General features: G+C 41.7%; 1 protein-coding gene across 4 annotated transcripts in view; it reads left to right on the forward strand.

Annotated features, from left to right (window-relative positions):
* The window catches only part of LOC149318478 (E3 ubiquitin-protein ligase NEURL1-like), a 184839-nt gene that overhangs the window by 148156 nt on the left and 10516 nt on the right, over window positions 1-26167 (forward strand). For all 4 annotated transcript variants that reach the window (XM_089509803.1, XM_089509800.1, XM_089509802.1 and 1 more), the window contains one exon: window positions 9814-10494. In XM_089509803.1, the coding sequence (XP_089365929.1) occupies window positions 9814-10494 (681 nt within the window). The remainder of the gene's footprint in view (window positions 1-9813; window positions 10495-26167) is intronic.

Raw genomic sequence — 26167 nt, forward strand, 5'->3', positions numbered from 1 at the left:
ACAAATGTACACCCACAATTTGCAGTGCTGTGGTAAAGCGTGTTTCATTAGATTGTGTTACAAGGGGTTGCAAGCAATCCTTTCTTCAAAAGTATGACCGATAGACAAAAAGTTTTCAGCCAGGGAACCTGCCAAGAATTCCTCCCAAGCACTCGTCATCCCATCATGCTATGTGAATTCACTGAATAGCTGAACTTTTCAGACACATCCTTTGGCATGAATAACTACAGATGCCCTTCACTGGTTCCCTTCTAATTTCACCCAGCCCTTAGAGATAGAGTTACCAAATTAGAGCTGCTGTTTCAGCTAGTTGCTTTGCAGCTGTTCCTGATGCAAAGAACATTTGAACTGACATTAGAAGATAACACAAGGATTCATCTTAGGCCTTTAACCTTTCTTTGTAACTCCCCTGTAACTCAGTTTATGAAATGAGAAGGAGAGGGAAAGAGAGAAAGAATCTAATATTTTAAATTGTGGAATGACCTGCCAGAGGAGACCCATCTTATTACCACCTTAGATGCCTTCAAGAAGACAGTCAAGGCAGATCTCTGTAATTATCACTGTTTTTATTGTAATCCCACCTCGATCCTCAGGGAGAGGCGGGAAATATAAATATATTTATTATTATTATTATTATTATTATTATTATTATTATTTAGTTTCCAAATATTGACTTAAACTTTACAGTAAGCTTGTGAATATCATTCCTGTGAAAGGACTACTTATTCAGACAAGAGTCCATATCCGGGAATTGTTTAAATTGCTGCAGTTTACAAGAACGATGTTCTGGACCACTTGGCTCAAATCCATGAATGTTAAACATCAGACCAGCTTTCTTTTACACAGTGAATTCTTCAAATAGTTTCAAATAGGATTGCAGAAAAGCAATTAAGCACATGTGCAAACTCCTTTTACCATTCCTGAAATGCAGCCAAATTGGGCAAGTGGCATGAAAGGAGCATGAAAGCTCCAAACATACCCTCTGGGTTGACATTAGTTGCAAAATAAGTCTCCTAAGTTATAACATTGGCATGAAAAATTCATTTCTTTGAAGTGACAGTTGGAATCCCCCTGGTGTCATCTTTTTATAAGTTATCAGAAGTGCTCACAAACATTGTGACATCCGGTGTACATATAATGAATTTGATGTCACTGTAGAATTATTGGCTTCCGGACCCAGTACAAGGTGTTGGTTATCACCTTTAAAGCCCTAAATGGCTTGGGTCCAAGCTATCTCCAGGACCGCCTTCTCCCCTACAATCCTCCCCGCGCACTCCGCTCCTCTGGGAGAGGCCTACTTCAGCCACAAAAATCTAGGCTTTCGACTACCTCCCAGAGGGCATTTTCCATCATCGCCCCCAGACTGTGGAACGGCCTGCCGGATGAGATCCGTCTACTTACATCCTTAGACAGCTTTAAAAAGGCTGTTAAGACAGATCTCTTCCAGCAGGCCTTCCCGGAAGAGAGAATCTGGCCTTAGAAAAACGTCTGGGAAAGATACTGCTGCTCCCACTGGTTGCTTGTTGGTATGATGTTGTTGACCTTCTGGTCAGTTTTTAACTTGTATGTTTGTTTGTTTGTTGTTGTTGTTTGTTCTGTTTTTAAATATTGCATTGAATTTAATACTTTTTTAAGGAGGGGAGGGTACCAGGGATTTTATATGTTTTGTATTTTTAACTTTGTTAGCTGCCTTGATTGTTCTCAGAGGGGCAGGATACAAATAAATTTTAATTTTAATTATTATTATTATTATTATTATTATTATTTGCACTAGAAAATATACACTCAGTCAACTAGTGCATACATTCTGCTGTAATTTACACATTTAGGCTGCAAAAATGCACACATAGGATGGGGAACACTTGGCTCAGCAGCAGTATGTGTGACAGGGACTATAGGATTAATGTTGATCATAAACCGAACATGACCCAGCAGTGTGATGTTGCAGCAATGAAGGCAAATAATAGTTTAGCCTGCATTAACAGAACTGTGGTTTCCAAGAGAAAGAAAGTGATAGTCATATTATATTCTGTACTAGTCAGGCCTCATCTGGAGTATTGTGTTCAGTTTTGGGTGCCTCATTTTAAGGAGGATATAGACAGGGTAGAGTGGGTTCCAGTGCAACTCTATGGTCATCTTTAACCAAAAGTCGCACTGCAGGATTTAGAGATTCCTAGAGAGAACACTCCACAAGGCATTTGTAGCTCCTTCAGCACAATTCAGTGGTCAATGTCTGGCAGCTGTTGACCACAGAGTTGCACTGGAGGACCTAGAGATTCATAGAGAGGTGTTCTTTCAGGTAAAAACATAGTGTTTTTTGTTATTTCTGGTTTTTTCACATTCACAGGGGTCCTGTGCCCCTAACCCCAGCGAATGTGGAGGGACAAGATGTGTCAAGATAGCATGATCCCAGCCACCCCTGTATTGTTCCAGCCATTCCTACTAGGAAAACAATCATACCACTTAGGGACATTTGAAACAAGTCACAGTGATTTGTTGGGCAAGGATGGAGACTTCACAGAATACAAGCATGAACAATAAGAATGACATAATGTTAGTTTATTTAGTACAATGGAAAAATTTGTTGCAAGAACATTTGTGAATTTGTCTTAAGATTCTTGTGTCCTTTGAAGAGCAACAGTTGCTTTATACCTTGTTCAGATGAATGCTATTCCTTGCTGCAATTTTAGTGAGAGACTTGAGAAACTGTATCAGTGAATCAACTGAAGTATAGTTTAACACTGAAGTGGTTTTGTGATTTTGAGCAGAAACTTAGGCGTGTTACAGACCGCCAAAAAGCGGCGGCCTGCACCCGTCCCTTTCCCCGCTGTATAGGGGCCTCAGCTGCCAGACCGGCAGCCTCCGAGGCCCTGATCCACCACTTTGCAGGCTGCGGGGAAGCAGCAAAAGGCCGCTTCCCCGCAGCCCGGAAAAGGGTGTCCTTGGGGCTTCAAGCCCCAAGGACACGCCAACAGCAGCGGGGACTCCCAGAAAGGGGCCGCTTGGCCCCTTTCTGATTTGTGTCGCTGGTGCAGCCTTCACACGACGCAAACCAGGAAGGAGCTCCATCGAAAGGGCGCATTAAGTGCCCTCGCGCGGAGCGATGGTGTCACGTCCACACTGCCTCGTTTGGAGGCGGCGCATTTGTGATGCCATCATGGCGGCGGCCGTGTGGAATGGCCGCTGCCATTTTGTGCATGTGGAGCGCGTACTAGGGTTAGGGGGGTGCGAAAGCACCGCCCCTTCTTAACCCTAGTACGCATTCCACGCGTACTTTAATGGCAGTCTGTAACCTGCCAAAGATATTTAAATGTAATCCATAATTTAAATCATACACTCTGATTTAAAATTAAATAACAATCATTTGTTGGGAACCAAGATCTGTATAATGCTTTTAGAAATTGATCATTGTGTTTCTTCAGTGCCTAAATGGACTGAACTAGGGCACTTTCCCTCTGTATAATTTTAGCATTATGATTCCACTTTAAATGGCTGGAAACCCTGGGACTTTCCATTTACGAAGCTGTATTTAGAATTCTCAGCCAGAGAGAGGCCTCCTTGTGCCTTACCAAACTATAAATGTCCCAAGATTCCACAGGATTCTGTCATGGAAATTAAAGTGGAATCATAACGCTTAATTGGCTGGGGGATGCTGGAAGTTGTAGACCAAAACAGTAAGATTTCCAGGCTCTGGTGCTGACATGTATAAATAATTCTTTGGTAGCTGAAAGACTAATAGAGAGTAGTTTGCTCTTCTGTGGTATTTTGACAAGAAATAAACACCATTCAGTTATGGAATATCCTTCCTCTCCAGAATCTCACAAAGTCTTTCTCAGAACTGGAATAAGAAACATTTGCTTTATTTCTGTTGACTTGCCAGAGATAGGATAGTTTGAAGAGAGTGTATTGATATTGGTGAGGTTTTATTTATTCTGTCCTAAATAGTTATTATTCAAGTCAAACTGACTTTAAAAAAATCGATTTGGGTTTTAAGCTTGTCAAACAGCATCATACAGAGACAGGACTAAGCCCAGCTTTATAAATGCAAATCCACTCTAACAAGGCAGTCATCAAGGTGCTACACCTCTAAGTCATATGCTACACTTTTAAAATAATAATATGAAAACCGACCAATAAACTGGCAGCTGGTAGAAGGAAAAAAAGAGAAAGCAGTATTTCAGAAACAAAAGTTGCAGTCCAGTATGGAACATCTTGTGCCTCGGTTCTCCAAACTTTTCACATAATCAGCACCGAAATATGAGATATTACCTGCAGCCAGATGTTTTGGACTTGATCTCCTGGAAGCCCGAGTGAACATGGCCAGTGGTTGGTCATTCTCAGATTGAAGGTTTAAACATTCGGAGGACAAAAAGTTGTGAACCAGATGTATATCCTATTATTTCAGAATTTTATTTCCATTCTTTCCCACTTCATAAGGTCAGAATAAGATAATAGAAGACTGTATCATCTCAGATTACATGTGAGTGATAACCTTTTAAAATGTCAAAATTACTGCTAATAAAAAAACCAATATGTCAAGGACAAAGACAATATTTTAGCCTAGTAACTTTCTATTTCAGGTAGATGTTTGGATATGATTCCCAGATTTGGATATGGTTCCTAGTTTGCAATCTAGTTGCATCTCTTTGGACCAGCTGAAGTTTTCAGTCTTCAAAAGCAGCACTACATAGAGTATGTTATGATAATTCAACTAGGATTTAACTAAGACATGTGTCACTGAGGCCAGATGTGCCATCTCAAGGAACGGGCACAGCTGGCACACAAGCTTTAATTGCAGAAGCACTCCTGGCCACCACTGAAACCTGAGCTTTCAGGCTCAGAGCTGAATCAAGTAGCATACTCAAGCTACAGACCTACATCTTCAGAAGGAGTGTAACTCCATTCAGCACACGCTGAATTCCCTTTTCTCTGATCTGTCTTTCAACTAATCAGAAGCACCTCCATCTTGTCTGGATTAAGTTTCAGTTTGTTCACACTCATCCAGTCCATTACTGATGACAGGAACGGGTTTAGAACCAAAACAGCTTTCTTGGCTTATAGTGGAAAGGAATAATAAAGTTGTGTGTCATGTACTGATATCATCAAACCCCAAAACTCTGCACAACCTCTCCCAGGAGTTTCATGTATATGTTAATTAGCATAGGGGACAGAACTGAGCCCAGAGGACCTCAGAGGCCAAGAGGTGGCATAGGAGTCCTCCAGCACCACCTTCTGGGTTTGCCCCTCCAGGGGCAAAATCACAGAAAACATTGGCCCCATGTCCCATCCCAGCAAGGCAACCCAGAAGGATACCATTGTGAGTGGTATTGGCAGCTGTCAAGAGGACCAGCTGTGAAGAGGACCAACACCAAGACATTCCTCCTGTCTAGTTCTCAGAGTAGGTCACCCACCAAGGTGACCAAAGCCTCCTCTGTCTCATAGCCAGGCCTAAAATCAGGCTGAAATGAAATCTATTTCATCCAAAAACCCCAGGAGCTGGGAGGCCACCACATGCTGCAGGACCTTACCTAAGCATGGAATGTTAGAAAGTGATTAATAATTATTCAAAATGGAGGGATCCAATGAGGGCCTTAAAAAAGGTAATGGTGTTATAAAGGCATCCTGCAGGCAAGCTGAACCTCTGCTTTGTTTTAGTGAGACATTGACCAATACCCACTCAGCCAGTCTTCCTCTGATTTTTTAATAAGCTAGAAATGGCAAAGATCTAACATAGGGATGACTTAGGGATGAAACTGCTTTGGATTGGTTGGCAGTTGTGCCTTAATGGCTCTGTTCAGGCTTCTGGTGATAGGTAGACTAATTGCTTAGGCTTAGGAGTAAGTCACAGGTGTGAACATGTCCCGCAGTTGAAAAGTTTTCTGCAAGACAAATCAAAGACAGACAGCCTTCCTGTCAGCACCCACTTGTGACATGCTTTTGTAATCCTGAGGGAAGTGCTTCAATGAAACGAAAAGCTAGCCAAAAATCTTGCAAAATGTCTTGATATCTTTGAGCATTATCAGTCAGTGAGCCACTAGTTACCACTTACTCCAGTGGCTGTTGCTAGATTGTCCACTGATGTGTGCCAGTCTTAAGATAAGTTCAAACAACACCAATTTAACAAGTAAGAAAGGTAAACTATGTAGCAGTGTTATGACTTATTCTTAGGCCCAGATCTCTTCCATTTGCAGATGATGAGGATGATGAGGATAGTTTTATTTATATCCTGACTTTTCTTGGATATAAGTTGCAGCTGGGACACAAGGTAGCTTAAAATAAATAAATAAATAAATAAATAAATAAATATTAAGACAAATACAGGGGGGGAAAACAAGTAAAAGCATGCAAAAAGTTGATGCTGAAATATAATTGAACTTTCAAAGATTTAGAAGACTGTTGTTGTTGTTGTTGTTGCTCTTGTTGTTGTTGTGTGCCTTCAAGTTATTTCTGACTTATGGTGATCCTAAGGAGAATCTGTTGTGGTTTTCTTGGCAAGATTTGTTCAGAGGAGATTCGCTATTGCCTTCCCCTGAGGCTGACATGGTCATCTAATGGGTTTACATGGCCAAGCTGGGAATTGAACCCTGGTCTCCAGAGTTGCAGTCCAACACTCAAGCCATATGCCACATCAAAAAAACAAGAATTAAAAACAGTACAGCAGACAATTAAATCCCCTTTATTATAAAACAGTTCCTCAAAGCCTGTCAGAGCAATAAAGTCTTCACCTGCTGACCATAAGGGGAAAGGCCCTCTTCCATGTTCTCATCAGGCATGCCTGGGAAATGGCAGGCCTCTCTCGCACCAAGATCCCAAACCGTTTATATGAGGGCAGGTTTATATGGGGGATTATGGTCCTTCAGACTCTAGCTGTATAATGTTTTATAGAGTATACCTAGCATTTTGGATGGTGCCTGTAACCAGTGAAGTTTTTGTAAGAAAGAAGTTACAGTTTCCCTGTAACCAGCTCTAATCAACAGCCTGTCTGCAGTTCTTTGTTTCTGAACATTTTTCAAAGGAAGCCCCATGCTGAACATGTTACAGTAATCCAAATGTTCTTATGACATGTGTGACTGTGTCAAGATCATCAGGAACAGCTGCATTTAGCACATTAGTTTTTACTAGTGTGCAAATGCACTCCTAGATACCCCAGAACACATCTGGGCTCAAGGCTCTATCCATGATTATGCCCAAACTTGCAAACCAGCATCTTCAGGAGGTTTGCACAGATTGAATAGCTGCTGATCAGGACCACTACTGTTTTGTCTAGATTAAGCCTCAGTTTGTTTATTCTTATCCAGTCAATTGATTTAGAACCAAAACAGGTCCCTTGGATTTATGTGGGAAGGAGAAATAAGATGAGTGTCATCGACCCAATGGTGGCAGTCCCAGTGACAACCTCTCCAAGTGGTTTCATGTGTATGTTAAATAGCATGGGAAGTAGAACAGAACCTAGAGAGACTCCACAGGTCAATGGGTCAAACAGGAATTCCCAAGCACCACTCTCATAAGCCCTAGATCATGGTGATCTTAAGAAAAATGAAGGACCATGACTATGGATTATTTGTGCTATTAGCATATTGCTGAGCTAGCAACAGAGGGACATCCTTGCAATTTAATGTGTGTGTGTGTGTGTGTGTGTGTGTACCTTTAAGTCACCATGAATTTCAATTTAATACTGACTGTTTAAACAGATGTTCCTACATGAGGAGTCTTACCTGGAATTGAGAGAGGATTAAAAAAAAAAAAGGGGGGGGGCTGTCTGTGCTTTTATTCAAGTTCTGTTAGAACCAGTGATCAACCACAAGTAAGACCTATTCATTTTCTCACCTTTCAATGGATTTGCATCATCATAACTCTTTTACTGGATTGTGATAATCATAGAATCATAGAGTTGGAAGAGACCACAAGGGCCATCCAGTCCAACCCCCTGCCATGCAGGAAATCCAATTCAAAGCATCCCCAACAGATGGCCATCCAGCCTCTATTTAAGACCTCCAGGGAAGGAGACTCCACTACACTCTGAGGGAGTTTGTTCCACTGTCGAACAGCCATTACTGTCAAGAAGTTCCTCCTAATGTTGAGGTGGAATTTCTTTTCCTGTCACTTGCATCCATTGCTCCGGGTCCTAGTCTCTGGAGCAGCTGAAAACAAGTCAGCTCCCTCCTCAGTATGACATCCCTTCAAGTATTTAAACAGGGCTATCATATCACCTCTTAACCTTCTCTTCTCCAGGCTAAACATCCCCAGCTCCTTAAGTCGTTTTTTATAGAACATGGTTTCGAGACCTTTCGCCATTTTAGTCACCCTCCTTTGGACACGTTCCAGTTTTTCAACATCCTTTTTAAATTGTGTTGCCCAGAACTGGACACAATATTCCGTTGCATTGGCCTTTTTAGCTGCCGTGTCACACTGTTGACTCATGTTCAACTTGTGGTCTACTTGGACTCCTAGATCCCTTTCACATGTAGTCTCATTCAGCCAGGTGTCCCCCATCCTATATCTGTGCATTTTATTTTTCTGCCCTAAGTGCAGTACCTTATTTTTTCTGTGATGAATTTCATTTTGTTAGATTTGGCCCAGCTTTCTAGTCTTTCAAAAATTTATACATGGTTATCATGTCACTTCTGTTTTTTAAAAATGTAATCTTTATTGAATAATATCAGATAATACAAAATTAAAATTCAAACACTATCCAAAATGATGTCTTCAGTTTGTAATATCATTTTCATGACCTCCTTCTAGACCTGTATTTGTAAAAAGTACACATTGTAACATCAATGTCCCTTTATTTTTGTTTGTTTTGTTTTTTTATTTATATACCGCTATTCCAAAGATCATAGCGGTGAACAGCAAGTAAGCTAATTAGCAAGTAAGCTAATTTGCCCCCAACAGTCTGGGTACTCATTTTAGCGACCTCGGAAGGATGCAAGCCTGAGTCCAGCTTGGGCCCTTTTGCTGGTCTTGAACTCGCAACCTTGTGGTTTTGAGTGAATGGCTGCAGTACAGGCATTTAACCACTGCGTGTAAAAATAAACTGTGATCATTCTCTTTCTTGTAATTATAATTTAGCTGTATCTCCTCAATACTCATGCTCCTTGTTCTAATATAATGTTTTTTCTACTTCTCAGCTCCTTATATCCAATAATGTCACTTCTTAACCTTCACTTCTCCGGGCTAAAGATACCTTCCTCTGGACATATACTAGTACACGTATAGTATTAAGTTCTTATTTTAACCCGCTTAGCAACATCCTCCTGAATCTGTAGTTAGATGAGACACTAGAGTTATCAGGATGAGAATTCTAAATGCCCCTCCTTCAAATGCAAATCCCAAGATTCCATATGAACTTGCTATGGTAGGTATAGTGGAATCATGTAGTGTCAAAGCAGCCTAAATACAGTATGCCTTTGGTATCTGCTGGGGTTTGGTTCACGGAATCCACATGGATACCAAAATCTGTGGATGTTCAAGTCTCATTAAATACAATGGCATAGCAAAATGGTGTTCCTTATATTAAAATCTCAAAATCAAGGTTTGCTTTTTGGAGTTTATATATTTGTAAAATATTTTGAAGCTATGTATGGTTGAATCTGTGGACAAAAAAAAAATCCATGGATATGGAGGTTCTTTCCTGAATAATGCCTGAAATAAATGATTTTACAGAAATGATCTCAAATCCATTGACATCACATAAAAGTAAAATATATTGTTGACCTTGTATTTCTCACAGGTCAAGTAATCTTTCCAATCAAAGTAATATCTCCAGTTCCTTATCCTTGTGTGATTTTCTCCCTCTCTTGTTCTGGTTCGCAGATAGTGAAATTATCCCTCCTGATTGTCTCCGTCCAAGATCCTTCACAGCTATCCGTCGGCCTTCATTGCGCAGAGAAACTGAGGACACCCGTCTTTCTGTGAGCCTTTGTGATCTCAACCTCCAGGAGGAGAACTTCCATGTCATGGCTGCCATGTGTCCTATCCCACAGAACTCCCTCAACTCTCAGCATTCCCACCTCCTTCCATCCCAGCTTGAAAGTGATCTCCGCTTTCATCAGCTCAGGGGAGCCCATATTAAAATTCTGGATGACCAGACTGTGGCCCGTTTGGAGCATGCTCGCGAAGAGAGAACTTTGGTCTTCACCAGCAGGCCCCTTAGAATCAACGAGACAATATTTGTCAAAATTAATAAATCGAACACCTCACGTACTGGAACGCTCTCTTATGGGGTGACCACTTGTGATCCTAGCACTCTGAGGCCCAGTGATCTTCCATATAATCCTGAGTCTTTGGTCGATCGAAAAGAGTTCTGGGCTGTTTGTAGAGTGTTGGTGCCTCTGCAAAGTGGAGACATTTTGGGATTCATGGTGAATTCAGAAGGGGAACTGCATTTGAGCCACAATGGGGCAAATGCTGGCATGCAGGTGTGTGTGGACTGTTCCCAGCCACTGTGGATGTTCTTCGGTTTACATGGAGCAGTGATGCAAATACGTGTCCTGGGTATGTTTACCTCTTCCCACTTGTACAGTGTTATTGACATGAATGCACTGGTATGTGTAGTTATTGGAGACACCAGAATATAGTTCTGTGGGGGAGCAAAGAAAGGGAACTATAGGTTCTGAGGCAATTTCTGTCACTTGTATACTAAATATTGGGTGGAAGAAGGAGGAGAAAGTACTGTATATACTCATTCATATTGTTTTGCTTTTACAAAAAAATCAACTTAAAAAAACCTTGGTCAACTTATACATAAATCAATACTGGAATAGGGACCCAGCATGAAGGCAGTTACAAAAGGGAGAGATGAAAAGCGCCACTTGGGATGAAAGCAGTGTTCCCATCCTATTACCCCTCTCTTGCCCAAACAAGAGAAATAAAGGCAGCCTCCATCTGTATCTTCTTTTTCAGGTTAAGTGGATTCAGCAGCAACAGTCCAAAGAGAGGCAGCGGTAGTCATTTTAAACATGGAGATGTTGTATAAGTTTCCTGAGGTTTGGCAGTATCTCTTCAGAAAGGCTTATAATTTATTTATTTATTTATTTATTTAAGGTATTTAATACAGTACAATAGCCACCACAGTCTATCTTTGGGCTTCGTTGCTGCTAAACCTACTTGGGTGGAAAAAGCAGGTGGAGAAAGAGAGAGGATTGCCTTTTTTTTTTCTTCCAGAGCGGCTTCTCACCTCTGCCTCTTGTTGGTTTCTTTGCACTGGGTCCTTCATACAGTCAGCCCTTGGTATCTGTGGGAGATTTGTTCCGGACCCCCCTGCAGATACCATAATCTGCGGATGCTTAAGCTTGTTTTCCCCAATGGTGGCATGTGCATGAGGCTGCCGGATGAGGGATGGGTGGGTGGGCTTGGGGGGGGGGGGTCAATGCAGGAATCGCACCAGGCTGACAGGGGGTCAGTGGCAGGTTTGGGGAGGGGGAGACCTGAACTCTCTGCTTCTGTCCAGGTGACAGTGCACTCTGGAACCCACTTGCCTGCTCCTCCTTGCTCTCCAGTAGCAGCTGCTGTGGTTGTGGTGGCGAGCTCCAGGGCCACCCTTCTGGCAGAGGGCTCCTTGGAAGAAAGAAGGAAGGCTGGCAGCCCTCCCTGTAGCCTTTGCTAGCACCCATGCCTCCCTTGGTGACCCCCCCTCTCCTCTGCCTCCTCCCAGTATCTTCAATTGAGGTTGGACTCCTTGCTTTCTGGCAGGAGACGGAGGGGGTTTGCTAAGGGAAGCAGGAGTGGTGGTGGTGAGGGTGGCTGGCAGGGCTGACATCCTTCCTTCTTCCTTCCTTCCTTCCAAGGAGCCCTCTGCCAGGAGGTGAACCCAGGAGGTCACTGCTGGTGCCAGGGTGCAAGGAAGAGCAAGTAGTTTCCAGTGAAGACCATTGCCTGGTGGCAAGCAGAGAAGTCGGGGCTTCCTCTCCCCACACCTGCCACTGCCCTCCCATCAGCCGGGTGGGAGTCCTGCATTGCCCCCCCAGCCCATCCACTCACCCATTTGTCCCTAATGGTGGCACAGCCTCATGCACACACTGCCATTAGGAACAATGTGGGCTTGCTGTCCGCAGATACTCAAACCCACAGAGGCAAGTCTGTGGATACTGAGGGTAGACTATAGAAGTACGTTGCTTTCCTTGCTTTCTCCTGCCCCCTCTTTGTTTCAGGCCACAAGCTCATTCTTTTTTCTCATTTATATTCCTTTCATAAGAAATATAACATTTTCAGTTTAGCAATGCCGTTTACACTCCCCTCAACTGTAACCCCTCAAACAAACAGATCCTCTCTTTCTATGTTCCCTCTATGCATTTTTAAAAGGAAAGGAAATGATTTCTTTGTTACATGCCCCTAGGTTTTACCATTGATGTGTCCATGGGTCATACCAAAATCCATAATTTCATCCCCAAAACTTGCCCTCAACTTAAACATGAGATCAGTTTATACATGCATATATATGGTATGTTTGCTCAAGTAGCTCTAGTTCTGGCCAGGTCTTCCCATTGGGACTGCTTATGATACTTTATAAGTGAGAAGAAGGTAAGTAACTATTATTTATTACAGGTGAGAGGTAGACCGTTTCTTTTCCACTCTGTGCAATGGAACAGACTGAAAGGAAGTTGTATCACTGACTTCTTGTATATAAAACTTTCCGTCAAAATAAATATTCTTCTAACATTATGATGTTACGTATATAAACAAGCAAAAGTCAAGACTGCTTACTCTGGACTGCATCATGCTTATAGTCTTACAAGTATGAAGGAGGTACATGCATTGATTCACATGATACATTTTGAGGTAAGCATCCTTCAACTGGAGGTAGCATGATATAACTGGGAGTAAGCAATCTTCACTTCTTTTTGCATTACTGTGAACAGCAGACTCTTAAAGTAATCAAGCCATGCAATTTTAGGGGCTCTCCAGACCGCGCATCTTTACGTGGCAACATCCATACAGGGTGTGAATGCATGATGCAAGTGTGGCACCATGTCCGCACCTCCGGGCTCTGTGCCTGCATCTTGGACGCGTCACAGTGCACCAATGGTGTACTGGTGATGTCGTCCCCATGCGCCAAAAAGAACCCGGAAAAAACAGGTTCCTTTTGGTGCGTGGGGACGACGTCACCAGTATGCCATTGGTGCACTGTGATGCGTCCAAGATGCAAACGCGGAGCCCGGAGGTGCGGACATGGTGCCGCACTTGCGTCATGCATTCACACCCTGTATGGACGGTGCCATGTAAAGATGGCGCTGCCCATACATGTTAGGGTTCTGGAGTGTGCGGATACTGCTCGCCCATGAACCCTATAATTGGCCCCAGGCCACTGCAAAGCAGTGGTCTGTACTGGGCCTTAGATATATTTCATTGATGTTCCTGATAATGGCTTATTATAATAGCTTTTCTAAATGATATGAATTTCTGAAAGTGGTTACTTGATCTGAGAAATCTAGTTTTCATTCCCATATATACTTGTCTATAAATCTAAAAATTTATGCCCAAAAATTGACCCAAAATCCCAGCTCAACTTATTTACAGGTCATTATCGTGATGTTATAGCAGCTCTTTCAGATTTCCCCATGCTGTGTGGAGAGGAGTTTATTTCTCTCTGGAGCCAAGCAGAAAGTCCTGGGTGATTGATTGATTGATTGATATTCCTATTTGTTTAACAGTCCTCTCCCGCCTATGTGTCTGGCTGAAACGAAAGCTGAAACGATGATGCAAAAAGCATCAATTAGAGTCTCTCTTGCCATACACATACAGTGTGCCCACATCATACGCGGCTTTCAGCATATGCCCATAAGGAGTAATGGGGCGTGTGCCCATGGCGTGCATGCCACTGTGCTGCTGCATACATGAGCCCCATTCATTTCAATGGGGCTCGAGCATGCACGGAATTTGCTTTACTCAGGGGAGTCCAGAATGGATCCCCCGCGTAAAGCAAGGGCACACTGTACTTAAACACACTGAAGGAGCCTCTAAATTTTACCCTTGACCTATCCATGGGTCATGGCAAAAATCCATAATTTTGGTCCCAAAATCTGACTTCGATTTGTATATAAGGTCAACTTATAGTTGAGTTTAGACAGTATATTCTAGCTTCTTACAAGACTTAATAATTTTATTCCAGGAAGCTGGAAGTTGCTCATATTAGCTCTCATTGGGAGAACTGTGACTAGAATGTTCAAATTCACCCCGCTCCTCTCTTCCACAAACACATCCCAAATTATTCTTCCACCAAAATCAGGTCCAGCACGATCATCCTGTTCATTAGTGCTTTCTCTGAAATTACTAGAAATCCATTACATAACAATCTATAATAAAAGTTATTTTGTAGGTTATTTGTATAATCTACAGTAGTTTACATTATAGTTCACAAAATATATAAAACAAAGAGCATATAGCTTTGGGATAGCATTTCCAGTGTGGTGTAGTGGTTTTAGTGTTGGACTATGACTCTGGAGAACAGGGTTTGAATCCCCACTCGAGCATAAAAACCCACCAAGTGACCTTGGGCAAGTCGCACTCTCTTAGCCCCAGAAGATGGAAATGGCAACCCCCCTCTGAAGAAACTTGCCAAGAAAACACTGTGATAGGTTCAACTTAGGTTTACCATAAGTAAAAAGTGACTTGGAGGCACACTACAACAACCTGTGTGGCCATTTTGTAAATTGGTAGCTCCCAATTTGGCCGTGAAACCCACTGGGTGACCTTGGGCAATCCTCAGGGGAAGGAAATGGCAAGCCTTCTCTGAACAAATACTGTAAAGAAAACCCCATGATAGGTTTGCCTTAGGGTGACCACAAATCAGAAATGACTTGAAAGCACACAACGACAACAACAACAAGAAAATGAAAAGGTTCAGTGGTGAGGTGTGGCTGCAGGAGGAGGGAGTTATCTTGCTAAGGTCTAGCGCTTTTTAAAAAAAGATTCTGGGATTCTGAGGAAGCCAAATTGTACATGAGATTCATTCTAGATTCTGGACTACAGAATGCATACACTGTACAAATTCCTGATACAGCTAGAAGAATTCTGTTACAGTGATATACTGTAGATTAATCATTGCCAGGTGACAGCTGTACTCATCACCAGGGAAGCCTTGTTCCTTTTAAAACCCAACACCTTCCTCTTGCTTGCAACAATGGTGCTTTCTTGGGAAAATGCCATTAATCCACAGTTGAAAAAGAATCCACCCCACAAGAGGAGTTTGGCAAATGCAAACCACGACTGCACATAAAAGTGCCTAATGGGTCTCTTCCTTTATCTAGCATATTCTCTCAAGGATGCCCCTGAGTTTTATAAGCCATGTTTTTAATTTTCTTTTATGGAAAATGGACTCATTAAAGAGACAGAAATTTAGCAGACCCATCTTTTCAGGCACTTTGCTGCCTAAACTATTCAGAAAACTGTAGGGCAGATGGCACTTTGGTAGAAATCTGTTTAGCAGTAGCTTCTTTGAGGTTTCTGGTATATGTCTAAATATTTTTTTAATGCCTTCAGCACATCTTTGAAAGGCATCAGGCGTGTTAAATGCTGTGTGATTCCTCCCATCAGGCTCACTAGTGAGTGAGGCATACATTAGTAATGTTAATTGGTAGGCCGTTCCCAAGGGGATTAATCATCACTGTTAAAAGTTTTGTGCATTGACATTACATAGTGCCCTGAATGGGTTTTTCTTTGTAGCATCATTTAAAAATGAAATCATTGTGAACTGAAGTATGCCCAGTTACAGTCTCAGGGAACAATCTCTATGGAAGAGATTGAAGAAATTTAGTGGCAACCTTGCTGAATTTTTCACTTTCATCCCCAAAGTCTTAAGTAGTGTGCCAGACTTTTAAAACAGCAATAAGGGACATTCATGATCTGCTAGGTTGATAATCAGGAAGTAGCTATTAAGTTGGTGTTCTACCTAAATACCAAGTGAAAGTATTGCTTTCAGTTAACGTAAACATGTTTTTTTCTCTGTCAAATTTAACATATTGTCAAAATTCAATACGTTGAATACTGAATTCAGTATTCAGGTCCATTGAAGACTGTGAGTCTTGGGGATGCCTCATTCATGGGATTGCCAGAGACTGAAGGCAACTTGAGGGCAGATAGCAACAACAATAACATTCATAAATTACATGGTGCGCCAATTTCTTTATGAAGGGCCTGCACACCATTTACTGGCATCTTTTTCAGTCAAAATAAAAGAAAAAGCTTCTAGTCCTCACATAGAAAATGTATGGTACTTTATAATAAGGGACACCTATAAAGGATGGGCTTTCTGGTTCTCTATAATAAGGGATATCCTATAGTTCATTATAGTGCATTCTTTCTGGCCATCAAGGGATGCCTGGCAGCCCCATCTCTTAAGTCCTACTAAGAATGCTTTTTAGTAGAAGATAGGAGGTAAAATAGAGCTACTTTAAAACTGATTGTACTTTCCACAGTGGTATTCTTGTATTCAGAAATGAATTTCAGTTTTTACTTGTAAAAGTCTTTTAAATCAATGGCATTGAAATCACCACAGGGAAAGAATCACATTAGTGCTCCAAGCTTATGAAATCTGGTCTCATGCCTGCAGTCTTATCTGTTCAAGAGGTTTTGGAAGTGATATTTTTACCCTGGTTAGTCCTTTCCTTGCTGCTAATCTCTGATCATATTGGTGTCTAGTTCTTCTCTCCACCTATGTTGCCTCAAGAAAATGACTTTAACCCAGATGTAGCTTTTGGCATTTAACTATATTTCCACTTTAACTGCCATGGGAGCATCCTGTAGAATCCTGGGGTTTAATGTTGGTGGGTCCTAGTAACTCTCTGGCTCAAAATTCAAAATACTTCTCCCTGAAATACCCCAGGATGTTGCTGTTCCCATTAAAGTAGAACTGGAATCATAGTGATATTACTGTGTAATAGACTGGTAGCTTTGACAGGTCCAAAAGCCAGTGTCTGTGGGATCCTCTATGACCTGCACAGACTGCAACCCCGCCCCCCCCCCAAAAAAAAAAAAAAAAGACCAGGGGAAGAAGAAAACTGGAAGTAAAAAAAACTAGTATTTTTTTTCAGTTTGGAAGTGATATGTTACAAGTAGTACAGTTCTCTGTAAATACTGTAGTTACTTTAGAGGCAGTAAGGATGTAGCAAAGCCACATTTTTTTTTTAAAAAAGACCTAAATGAGTAAGAGCGGCATTACGTAACTAACAAGGAACAGAATCTGCTTATTTTCAAAAGCTGTTTTTAAAGGGCATTTAATAACTGAGCTGTAGGATTCTAGTCATCTAGTGTGAAAGGGCCCCTGGTATAGTTTAAGGTAAGATTATTTTCTGTTTTATTTTCTAGGAAGCATGCATAGCACCAATCTCAGTTGGGACCAGAGCATATCATGAAGATTAAATTCCTCTCCCAATTCAAGGGCTAAAAAGCACACAAGCAAAAAAAAAAAAAAAGAAAGTTTTCTTTGGCCCCATTCCCACTGGCTTATAACATGGATCAGGACGCAAATTATGGGTGCATCATTCCCATTTCAGCGCACATTCGATCCTCATTGCACCGATTTCGTTCCCATTGGAATTCAAATCTGATCCCCATGTGATCGATTTTTTCAGGGAAAACCCAAATCAGTGATGGATAAATCGGTCTAAAAAGGGTGCACATTTTTAGAGGTTTTTCTTGTGCCTCCTGAGTCTGATTTGGGGCAAATGAATGGGAATGACAAGGGTGTCTGATTCAGTAACTTGGGGATGGCACGAGCAGTGTTCAAAAGGCTGGCCTGGGGGTGTCACCCACTTTGTTTTCTTTCCTGCATTACCAGCGCCATTTCCTCCCGTTTGCATAGCCTTTTCCCTGGTGGAGTGGGAAGCAGGGTGAGGTGATCGCATGTATAGACAAATTTATTTTTTTAAAAAAATTAAGCTTTCAATCGCCTAGGCGCTCTGTCGAGTGTCCAAACATAGCAAATTGCTACATTGACCTCCAAATACGGTAAACACATTATGCCCCCTGTAGCCTCCCCCCTGCTCCACATACATAGATCGACGTGTGAGGAGTCCCATTGAACACCATTTTAACTATTATTTTTTCTTTTTTTTACATGCCTGCTTGATTGCCCCCCAAACAACCCAGGGAGCAATGGGGGAGGCAAAGGGACTTGGGGGGATGGAGACTCCCTTTCCCCTTTCCCAGAGACACTCTGGGAAGACACAGGAGAGCCCGGGAGGCAAAAGGACTTGGGGGGAATAGAGGCTCCCTTTCCCCTTTCCCAGAGGAGAAAAGCGCCTAAGCGCATGATTGGTTCCAGAAGGGCAATGGGAATGGGGAGCAAAAAAGTCAGCTTCAAATGACAACCAAGATAATTTAAATGGGAACGAGAACATGGGTCAAAAAACCCCGAGTCCGTTTGCCCCCTTTCGTAATGGGAACAAGGGAGCAGATTCGAATATGACTCAGGAAAAAAATCCAAGTCAGAATCACAGCAATATAAGCCGCTTTTTTTTGCCCATTGGGAATGGGCCCTTTCTTTCTTTCTTTCTTTCTTTCTTTCTTTCTTTCTCAGCTAAAATAAAGAGATTTAGGTCTTCTTCACATACTTGATTGGTCCCATTCCAGTTCAGGGCAACACACTGAAAGTAAACCAGAAAAGGAATATATGCCGCATGCTATGTGTTTACCAGAAAGGGATTTTAAACTGCATGCTAATATAGTCTATAGTTTAGGTCATAAAGAGAGGGGAGACATCAGTGTCCTGCAGATAACTTGAAAATGTACATGTTGTGCATGGTGAAATTCATGGTTCATTCATGGTCATCTGTACTCTAAAATTTTGCTGGTAACAAGTGATGAGTGACATTTCTTCTTCAGAACTGGAAAGCCTCTACCAGTCAGACCACACAGAACAGGCCTAGGGGACCCAAGAGTAGCCACCACTACAAGCACACAGCTTTGCTGTATGTGGGTACACTCTAGAGTGACTTGTCTCATATACCCTCATTTCATTTTGGGAGGAGAAAATAATCCATGCGTCACTTTCCCACTTTTCCTCAAGCTGCTTCTCTCTTCATGAGGTTATTGGCGAAGAGAGGAAAAATCCACAGGCATGACTACTGGGTTGGGCTGATTGAGTGTAACAAAAAATGATGTGAAGTTACAGCCAAGGGACATTCATGTTGCACATAAACTTTATATTCTCTCTCTCTCTCTACAAGAGTAGAGATTAATAGTCTTCATTAACAGAATAATAAAACAGCTCTAGACTAATCGAATGTTAGCAATAAGTGATATATATTAGAGCCCTTATTTTAGCACACATTTGGCTGTGTGTGTGGAATAAATTGGATACAGGAAAATTTACTGTTCTCTCTGAATTATTAACGGTATGTGCCCGTGAGGTAAAATAAAGCTTACCTATTTCTTGCACATAGAAAATATGGCCTGTTACAGACAGCCAAAATAAAGCTGCTTCGAGTCACAGTGGAGGAATGGTGTTTCAATGATGCATGCATCCTAAGAGTCCAGAAGTCGCACCAAAGCCACGCTCCAGCCCTAAGGACTGGATCATGGCTTTGGTGTGGCTTCTGGACTCTTAGGATGCATGCATCATTGAAACACCATACCTCCACTGTGACTCGAAGCAGCTTTATTTTGGCTGTCTGTAACAGGCCCCTATTTCTCTTCCTAGTTATAAGAGTGATAGAATAGTCTAAGCTTTCTGAGAACAGCCAGCTTTGTGCTTGCAGCAAAATGTGTTGTACAGTTCATTGCATAATGGCTAGATTTTCCCATTTCTTTCCCATCTACCTTTACATAGATTTCAATATTTCTTAAACTCAGAAGGAATGGACTAAGGTGGCTTTCCTCTTGAAGTGATGACCTTTATCTGGTGCATTTAAATCATATACCATCCAACATTTTGCAGATGAAGACTGAGGCACATGTGGCCAAGAACCATCAGAGTGTGGTTAAGATGGCAAAAGTTATTAATGAGGAAGAATGCACATGCTAGAAGCAGCTACAGCTTCTCTCACCACTTTTGAGTTACATTAGTGCAAACTGTTTGTGCACATTGAACACAGTTTGCAGCAGTTGAAGTAAGCTGAAGGCAAAGGGAGAAAGTGGGAGGAGAAGAGAGGAACTGGGACATTTTAAAAGTAGTTAAAATAGCAGGAACAGATTATTAATTGGGACTGTCTCTGCCTAGTCATGACAGTTGGAATGTATGGAGTCACAACAGTCGAACCTATCAAGATATTAACATGTAGTGTGCAGCTGATCTTTGTTATGCACACTTGAGTATGTGAGATCCTAACCTAAATTAGGACTTCTGTATGTATGTGAGAGAGGCTTAAATCTTAATCTCCCTATTGCTTATTTTCCTAAATTTATCCTCTTCTCCCAGGAGCTAGGGGATAGGTGAGGAACAAGTAGGCTTTCCCCTACTCTTAGGTGTGTAGAAGAACTGTTTGATCTTGCACACTTATCTATGAGTAAAAAAGAAAAAGAGGTCAGCAGCACACCTTGATCAGAATTGTCTTTGGAATCTTAACTTTTGGGGCAGAAAAATCCAAGGTAAAATGACTAAAATATTTCAAGTCTCCTACTCAGGCATACAGTGTGCATACTTGTATGTTACCCATACACCCAACCATATAAAATTAGTAACAGCTGCTCCTTGTTGTGAGTCTTGATGCCAAGGATTTGGAAGATGTTGCCACAACATCTTTAGCAATGCATGAGATAGGTCATTCAGTGACACATCCTCTTTATACAGAGTATAATACAATATGACGCAAGGTGGAAGCCAGTAACATGTAAGGTCCCTTGAGGTGCACCATGAGTAATAATGAATAAGCATGGATTCATTTATTAAATACCAAAAGACATACGCGAGAACTGATACAGATATTCTTTGGGGAAAACTAAAATGTAAAACTTTAAGGTGAGAAGTATCTTGGAGGCAATACAGCTTCACAAAGTGTCTTTTAAAAAAAACTAAACTGTCACCAGCACCATGCTGTTTTGACAGCAGTGACATTCACATTCCCCACTATTGCTGGGTACCATTTTTCATTGTTTTCTCACACAAAAGATGCTATTGTGAAATTTCAAGGTTTGTTTCTCTTCCCGCAGGATATATAACCCCCGTTCACTGCAAATATCCATGCCTACCTTTCACTTTTCACATGCTTTCCATGCCAGGGTGTGGCATATATGAGCAGCTTCTGGCTCCAGCACTCTGGCAGAATGTACCACTGAGACTTGCCCTGCCTTGCCATTTAGAAAGAGTCTGGGTCCATTATCCCCCATATTAGTTTGCCCGTATTTCCACAACATGGCTACATTATGTCACTCTGTACTATTGTTTATTTCCCAGAATGTCCCTAAAATTAAAATAGAGGCTCTTTGGTGAAACTGCCTAGAGCTGCCTGGCACTGCTGGCACAACTTAACACTAGGTAAGATGGTATTTGTCTCTTGCACAGAGAGACACCTATGCTATTCCTAGCTGATGAATTTATACCAAATATATGAGAGGAAGGTTTTTGTTTTGTACACTTTGGGCTGCTGTTTAATCTCTCTCTCTCTCTTTGTTATGTGTATATTAACTATGATGAGGTCTGTTCCCTTGCTAGGCTGTTTACAGTATACAGTTCCTTTCATCTAAATAGATTTGGGCTGGGGAAGAAGGCAAGGGCATCTTACGAACATTCAGCTAATGGTCACTGGGGCAAACAGAAGACTGTGGTGCTTACGCAGGACTGCAATAGGCCCATAATGCAAATGGTGGTGAGAGAATGAGAATGTCTCAAAGGTGCTCTGAAGCAGTAAGCCAGATCCCTAAGAGGGATCTAAAGCACCCCAGACCGAACTGAGCTGAGCTGACAATAATTGTATTCACCTCCACCCCATGCCAAAATGTCAATAGTTATCAAAATGATGCATTTCTTATTTTCCAAAGATATCTTCCAGCAAGGATTAGGATAGTCAGACTGGCTTCCATAGCCTTAGGTATCCACAACAAGACCCAACATGGATGGACTGCTTTTGTCCAATGTTCCAGTACACTGAAGGTGTATTGGCTTTTTAATGTGCCATCACATAAGACATCACTGTCAATCTCTCCACATTTTTTTGGATGTTTCCTAATACTTTGCTTCATCAGCAAGATTAGTTTTTCTGAGTCAGGGAGTTGTGGGGGGTTTATCTTGAGGACCAAAGATAGGTTACTGGAGTATAGTAATCAAACAGTTTGCCCATTACACAACACACACACACACACTTTTTGAGCTGTGGTAGTTTTTCAGTGGTACTTGGAACCAATTTGGTCTGGCCCTTGTTTGGTTTGGCCTTCATTAATAAATAACTACCCCCACACAACATTCCTTCCATATTGCTCTCTGATCCCATATTGGCCCTGTTAGGAATTCATTCACTCCTCCAGCTATTTGCAATGTTGGTAAAGACCAAACCCCAGGTTGGATGATCAGTAATGCCACTGAAGTAATTTGCTAGAGGACAATCTTGGTTTTCAAGGAAAACAGATGGTGGCGCAGTGGTTAAATGCCTGTACTGCAGCCATTCACTCAAGACCACAAGGTTGCGAGTTCAAGACCAGCAAAAGGGCCCAAGCTGGACTCAGGCTTGCATCCTTCCGAGGTCGCTAAAATGAGTACCCAGACTGTTGGGGGCAAATTAGCTTACTTGCTAATTAGCTTACTTGCTGTTCACCGCTATGATCTTTGGAATAGCGGTATATAAATAAAACAAATTATTATTATTATTAATTTGCTTTACTATGGGGGCATTCAACTTAATTGCTCCTTTTCTTACTGAATTTGTACTCTGAGGCTTAGACTACCCATAACTGATCAAGAACCATTCCTTCATACACAATCTCACATAAATTCTCTCTCTCTCTCTCCCCCTCCCCCCCCCCACACACATTTGTAATAATATGATGCCATCAAGATGTCAAGAGAGAAATGTTCCTACAAAGGAAGAGGTGCAGATCTCTCCCCCAGCACCCCCCCCATTTCTTGTCTTGCTCCAAAGGGAACATTCAACCTATTACATTCTATTCTCTCTCTCTCTCTCTCTCTCTGTCCCCTTCCCTTCCCTCTCTCTTTGGTGCACTAGGCTTGGAAGCTAAGCAAGTTCAGCCCTGGTTAGTAATGTATGGGAGACTGCCAATTAAAATCAGATGCTGTGGGCTATATTTCAATTGAAGGAACTTGTAAAGCCATGTATTCCTTGCCTAAGAAAACCCAATTAAATTCATGGGGGTCACTATAATTCAACAGGTAGCATGAAGGCACATGCATACAAGGTTGCATAACCTTGCAAACATAGGCCAGAATCATGTATGGGTTACATCTGTGTAAGCAGACATACACATGTGGGAATTAGAACTGGTCAGTTTCATAATGTCTGTATCAAGTAGAGGGCTGTTATGTTTCTATGCAGCAGAGTTGGCAAAGTGCATTGTGCACTAATGTGCATCAGACAGTCTTGCTAGTGCCCTGCTATGCACCTTCACAATTCACTTATAGTATATTTTAGTGCAAAGGCACCAGATCCTGAATGATCTTGGAAGCTGAGCAGGGTCAGCCCTGGTTAGTATTTGGATGGGACTGCCAATGAATACCAGGTGCTATATGCTATATTTCAGAAGAAGAAACAGGCAGCACCACCTCTGAATATTCCTTTCCTAAGAAAATCCTATGAAATTCATGGAGTTACCTTAAGGTATCCATGTGCTCACACATGAATGCACTGCTACTTAGCTAACTATATAGGTAAAGTTACATTAAATAAAAAGTGATATTGGAGTCCAGTGATACTTTTTAGCCAAAATGTTTTTATTTGTATTTTTAGTTATTATCCCTTGTTCATTCTCTCAAGAGCATTGGTAGGATGAGAGGTGATAGACAAATACATTAAAGAAGGGACAAAATAAAATCAGTTTCTAGTGCATGAGAAAGCCCTGGTGCTAGCTGGGAATGGATGCACCTCCCATACCAACCACCTTCGATACAAAAATCAAACTTCTCCCTGCTGCTCTTCCAGTGGTGCTTGCCCTGAGATTTGTTTTCATACCTGGAGACTCATAGAAACACAGCAAATCTCTGATCCTTGCTGGTGTCCTGAGATCTGGCAACCCTGCCTCCAACACAAAGAGATGGTTTAAGGAGAGAAGAGCTGCACATATGCCTTTTCATTTGACTAGGAGCCTTCCATCAAAAGGCACGTCCTAAGTGATGGGTGGCTACAGAAATCTCCATATGTCTGCTTTTATAGAACTTCTCTGTCTCGCTTACTGCTATCATTAAAACACTGTCCATCAAACCATATTGGGCAAGTTTCATGCAATTTCATTTCTCTGTTTTGTTTCTTTTCAACTGGGCCAATGCAGAATTCATAGAAATGGAATTATCTTGGATAGATCAACAATTGCCTTCAAATACAAAGTATGCCTGTGAAATTGGTTTGGAATAGTTATTTTGTGAACTACAGAGTATTGTTTTCCCTTCCTTTTGACCCTTACTGAACTGATGGGAATCAGTTCACACACACACACACACACACACACACACACACACAGAGAGAGAGAGAGAGAGAGAGAGAGAGAGAGAGAGAGAGGTGACCGTGTAATGGCTGCCAACAATTGCCATGATTAGCCAACTTGAAGATGACTAACAGTCTATTAAAAACAGCTGCCTTTTCTCAGAACAGTGTATACACCACGATGATCCTGGCATTACAAGGGTTATGTGTAAGCATAAATCATTTTATTGCCTCTCACTCCCCCAACTGGCCAGACTTAAGAGCAGGACACTGAAAAAGCTAGTACTATTGAGAGATAGTATTTAGAGAGCACTTGTAGCACCTTTAAGACTAACTGAAAGGAAGAAGTTTGCAACATGAGCTTAAGTGTCCTTACTCAGATGCATTTGGTGAAGTGGAAAGTCAGAGACAGACTTTCCCTGACTTTCCAGTCCATCAAATGCATCTGAGGAAGTAGACGTAAGTCTTTGAAAGCTCATGCTGCAAACCAAATGCAAGACATAACTTGTGCACTTGTACCTTCCTTGGCTTATAAAATAAGGTGGGACATGGAAATGAGGTTGTTGCCAGGACCAAAGTCCCAAGGTGGCTCTTGTACTTTTAGATAGCATTGAAGTCAGTGGTGGTTGGTGGGTCGCAAACCAAGTACACAGCCCACCTATTTTCTTCTCTCTGCTTCTGTCACCCCTTTTCTCCCACTCTGTCCCTCCTCCCCATCTAAGAAGTGCTGGGGAAGTGACAGATTGCTTTTGCAGAGATCTGAACTTATTTACAGAGGACTTTTGCAATTTGGATGAGGGTTGAAGAGAGTAGTTCGAGCCCGTTGCCCTTCCCTGCTTGAAGAGATGCAAAGAAGGGAGACAATCCTGTGCCCCCCTTGTGCCATAATAAATTTGTTAAATCCTTAGCCAGATTAAAGACCAAAAGAGTTAGAAATTTATTTTGGCATAAGCTTTCATGGACTGCAGGCCACTTCATCAGATGCACGAAGTAATGTTATACTCATGCTTGGGGTGAAGTAAGATATAAATGAAAGGCAAAAAACTGGGATGATGACAATTACTTTAATGCAGGAAACATGTGGCCCGCTGGGCCATTTTTTATCAACTCCGTGGGTAAAAAACAGTGACCATTGACCTTCTAAATTAATAAGTTAACACCTGCAATGAGATAAATGCTAGTATCCATTTTCAGGCCATGACTGATTAATATGCTTGATCTTCTGGATAACTTGTGATCCAGACATTTCACATTGGAGTCTGCCTTTGAAGTTGCTTTTTTGAAGAATTGCCACAGAATGCTGGGGAGGCGTGCATTAAAATGTTTTTTCTCTGGGTTTTGTGAATTGCCATGTTGTCATATTTGTATCCTATGTAGTAAAATAGATGGTGACAGATGACATATGTCACAGTGGGGAAAGTCCTTGGCATTATATATTGATTGATTGATTGAAAATTTATTTCTATACCGCCGTTCCTGCGATCACGGCGGTTTACAGACAGTACAAATATAATATAATACAGATTAAAAAACAATCATCCCAATAACACACCCCGATTAAAACCAGCATAACTATTAAAATCCACATAGAATCAATCAAAATTACTAAAGAGTTAAAAATCCAAACAATACAAAACAACAATACTACA

The sequence above is a fragment of the Sceloporus occidentalis genome, unplaced genomic scaffold (assembly GCF_023333645.1).
Source record: "Sceloporus occidentalis isolate IW3139 unplaced genomic scaffold, rSceOcc1.0.p SCAF_2, whole genome shotgun sequence".
Taxonomy (NCBI): domain Eukaryota; kingdom Metazoa; phylum Chordata; class Lepidosauria; order Squamata; family Phrynosomatidae; genus Sceloporus; species Sceloporus occidentalis.